The sequence below is a fragment of the Poecilia reticulata genome, linkage group LG3 (genome assembly GCF_000633615.1).
Source record: "Poecilia reticulata strain Guanapo linkage group LG3, Guppy_female_1.0+MT, whole genome shotgun sequence".
Classification (NCBI taxonomy): domain Eukaryota; kingdom Metazoa; phylum Chordata; class Actinopteri; order Cyprinodontiformes; family Poeciliidae; genus Poecilia; species Poecilia reticulata.
Genome location: NC_024333.1, coordinates 13,979,770 through 13,983,768, shown reverse-complemented (window position 1 = coordinate 13,983,768; position 3,999 = coordinate 13,979,770). Strand labels below are relative to the sequence as shown.

General features: G+C 36.0%; 1 protein-coding gene across 1 annotated transcript in view; it reads left to right on the top strand.

The window, feature by feature from the left end:
* Positions 1-189: 189 nt before the first annotated feature.
* mtfmt (mitochondrial methionyl-tRNA formyltransferase) overlaps positions 190-3,999 on the top strand; it is a 21,312-nt gene continuing 17,502 nt past the window's right edge. Inside the window, exon 1 of the mRNA XM_017304112.1 lies at positions 190-518. Coding sequence (XP_017159601.1) covers positions 319-518 — 200 coding nt within the window. The 5' untranslated portion in view covers positions 190-318. The remainder of the gene's footprint in view (positions 519-3,999) is intronic.

Sequence of the window (3,999 nt, the reverse complement as noted above, 5' to 3'; positions counted from 1 at the left end):
TATAAAATTTTAGAGGTAGTCCTGGCCCCCCCTTTGCCCCCCCAACTTTAAAAGTCTAGCTCCGCCACTGACTGTCCGCAAACTAGATGATCAAGAATTTATTCACACATTAGTAGAATATGCATGCTTGTCATGCTTGTCACAGCCTGTAGGCGGCGATAATACAATAATATCTGGATATATACCACCCGAATAGGAGGAAGAAGGAGCCTTCTAAAAGACATGGCGCTGCTTTGCTCAGACCGGGGATAATAAGGACGGATTCTGAGCAGGACCGGCAAGTTGGATACATGGTGTGCGGAAGAAAACTGTTTTACTATGTGGATGGACAGAAAGACTGATAGAGTTTTACTGAAAACTCTCAACTATGTTTTGAATGTGCTGAAGTTCAGCCCCAGCCCCAATGTCCGCACGCAGTCTACCTGTAAAGCTGGACCACCGAGGCTGTCCTGGAGGCTCCTGTTCTTCGGTACTGACCAGTTTGCTGTGGAGTCTCTCAAACTACTGAATCTTTGCAGGTACCAGAAGTCTCGATGTTCTACACTAAATCTGTTCCTGGTTACCTTGAGCTGGTCATTGCGAACTTGCAGTTTTCACGACCTCTAGTGTTGCGAGTCAACCGTTTTGCTCTTTGTGCAACAACTAGGTTCGATTTGACCAGTTTCGAGTCCCGACCTTGAAGAAGTTTATAACAGGATCTAATGACAAGAATGATCAAATGTGTTACAGTCATACAATAGGAACAAATAGTGAAATTGACCGCCACACACTTGGCACACCTAGTGAGGCAAAGGCTGTAGCGCGTATCTGTCTTTTGTTCCTCTCTGCTGTCTGGACCCTCCAGGATGGGCTCATCAGTTTCTGTCTGTTTATGTGACTGTCACATAAACATGGTTATGTAAACTGGCGTGTGCGTGTCAGCAGATTAAAATGAGACTTAAAAGAGAAGAAAAGATAAAATCCTCAACACTAAGGTTTCTTTTCTCACCATCAACAAAGTAAAGAACAAGTTTAAGTACAGAATAAAGCATAGAAAAGGTTATTTAATCTGAAACATCCTCAAATTTCCCCAGAGATTCTGATTAAAATCTAAAGTTTGAGTTTATCAGCCTCAGTTCAGAGTTTACAGAAATCCACATGCAATGATTCTTGAGATTAGGGACAAAAACATGTTCTCTGGATAAAGCACACAATTTGAATACAAATATACACAACATATAATGAATTAAGGTAACATCAGCACAACAATATATGTTTTCACAGTGTTTGTTGAATATTTTTCATTAAAAACTTTTTTGTAGTAGGTGGATGGTGACTGTAAAAGCCTTTGTCCAGGAGCAGAACTCAATACATTATAATATCTTAAAACAAGTAAATAAATACCAAAATAATATATTATGACAGTTAAGAACAAGTATTCAAATAAATAATTATAAAAGTATCAATAAGTTGAATTAAAATCATTTTTATATATTTCCCAACAATTGAAATTGTGTCCCTAGTTTTTGTGAAAACCGTCAGACATAAAAAGAATGGAAATAAAAAAGTCAGGCATTGTTGGGGGCATCAGAAATTCTGAGGACCCCATGACCACTTCCTTCCTCTTCATTTGCTAAGAGGCTAAGAGCATAGACATTAATACGTAGACGCCTCATTTTTTTTAAATTTATTTTTTATTTTTTTATTGACAATAAGGAGGTTTACAAAATAGCAAAATTAATACAAATAAGTAACAAAACAGAGGATAATAATGCCAGGGTGTTGCATATGAAGCACAAACAAAATGAAAAGCAAATATACAAATAAAAAGTTAACTCAAAAAGATGGTAAAGTGAGAGACCATGTCCATCGTCTTAATGGCTTTTCTATTTTTTGAATTCTGGAGAGATGTAATATATTGTTTGAATTCCTCTTTAAAGGCTGAAAAACGAGGTTTCTGATTTGAGAATTTAGATTTATGTACATGATATTTTGCGACTAATAAAATTAGGTTGATAATATAAAAATGTTTTGTTTAATTAGTGGGATAAGAAAAGAATCCAAACAACATATTTATATAAGTGAGGGACAAGTCATCAAGAATTGTTTGAGAAATAAATGTACAAATATCTTTCCAGAAAATACATGAGAAATAGCACAACCAGAATAAGTGGCAGATCTTCTTCATAGAGTTTTCAGAATGAACAATTTGTGTCTTTTTTGTATCGTTGAAGGAAAAACTTGCAGGGATAAAAACGATGGATTGTCTTAAAAGACATTTCTTTGATCTTATTAATAATTAAATATTTAGATGGAAGACACCAGATTTTCCCAGGTCAGGTTGGGGGCAAAGTTCTTCCAATAAGAGATAAAACATGAGGAACAGAGACGACGTCCTTCTGGAATCAGGCTGGAACATCACGGTTGTTCAGATTTGACCAACATTAGTGACAGCAGCGTCTGGACCTGGTGGAGTCGGACCAGAAGTTACAGAGGATTTAAGAAGCATTATGACACCAGACAGGATGCATCAAAAACATATTCCTCTGGTGGAACGAGACCAAACCTTCCTACAAGTTCAGAATAAGACATTAAGACGCCATCAGGCCTGAACAGCTGCTGAACCAGATGGTTCCATGTTCAAACCAATATTCCAGAATACAGATTTATGTTTGTACAGAATGTCTCCATTGTTCCAAATATAATATTGATGGGGTGAAAAATTCTGCTCGTAAATTAGAGACCAGGAAAGAAGCATTTGTTTGTGGAAATTAGATCGTTTTATGGGAAGTTTTTCAATTTTGTAGTTGCAAAGGAGAATAAAATTAAGGCCAAGTTTTGAGAATAAAAAGTTGGGTATAAAATTCCAGTTTTAGGATTTTTAAGAAACTGTTTAATCCAGTTTATTTTGAATGTATTATTTAAGGTTGAAAAATCAAGAAAATTGATGCCACCAAGTTCAAATGAGTTCATCAAGACTGACTTCCTGATATAATGAATCCTATTTTTCCATATAAATCTATAAAGCATTTTATCAATGATGTCAGTTGTTTGTTTACAGAAAGAGAAAAGCTGGATAAGTTAAACGGGAGATGCTTCTGCTTCTGCTAACAACATTCTTCCTTGAATTGATAAATCTCTCTTTGAAACTAAGAATTTAGTTTCTTTTGTACATTTTCTATAATAGGGTTAAAGTTCAGAGCACTTCTAGAATTTTGATCTTTGTTGACCATTATGCCGAGATAGGTGACCGATTCTTTTACAGGAATATTATAAATGGAGAATGTGTTACAATTTTTAAGGGCTAAAAGTTCACATCTATTAATGTTAAGGTCCAGAGACTCTGGAACATTTCTCAACTATATCAATCGCTAAAGAACCTGAGAAGCATCTTTTAAAAATAAAGTGGTATCGTCGGCTAGTTGACTAATTAGAATCTTTTTATCAGCAACATTGATACCTTTTAGATGGTTGAGTTTAATGAAATCTGAAAGTAATTGAGAGCAGATCACAGAGGTTTGGGGAAACTGGGCGACCTGGCCTGACTCCTGGCTTTAGATCCGATCTGGGAGACGAACCAGCATGAAGCTGGACTGAACAATTAGCATTTTATACATGGTTTGGATTGCAGCACTAAAGTAAGGGCCAAAACCTAATTTCTTTAATGTTTGAAAAATAAAATTATGTTCAATGGTGTCAAAGGCTTTAGGGAAATCTAAAAATAATATAAGGCACAAATCATCATGGCACAAATCTGCAGTCAATCAGATCCAACACCAGCCTGATGTTGTTGGCTAAATGTCTTTGTGACATGAAACCATTTTGAGTTTCATCTATTATAAAGTTAAGAACACTTTTCATCCTCATCGCAAAAATTGGAGCTAGTATTTTATAGTCATTGTTAAGAAGGCAGATTGGACGACAATTATCAATCAGAAGGGTCTTTTTTAGGTTTGGGCATTAATGTCAGCAGGCCTTGACACAGAGGAAGAGTTTGGTTATGGATGCATCCTGCAAACA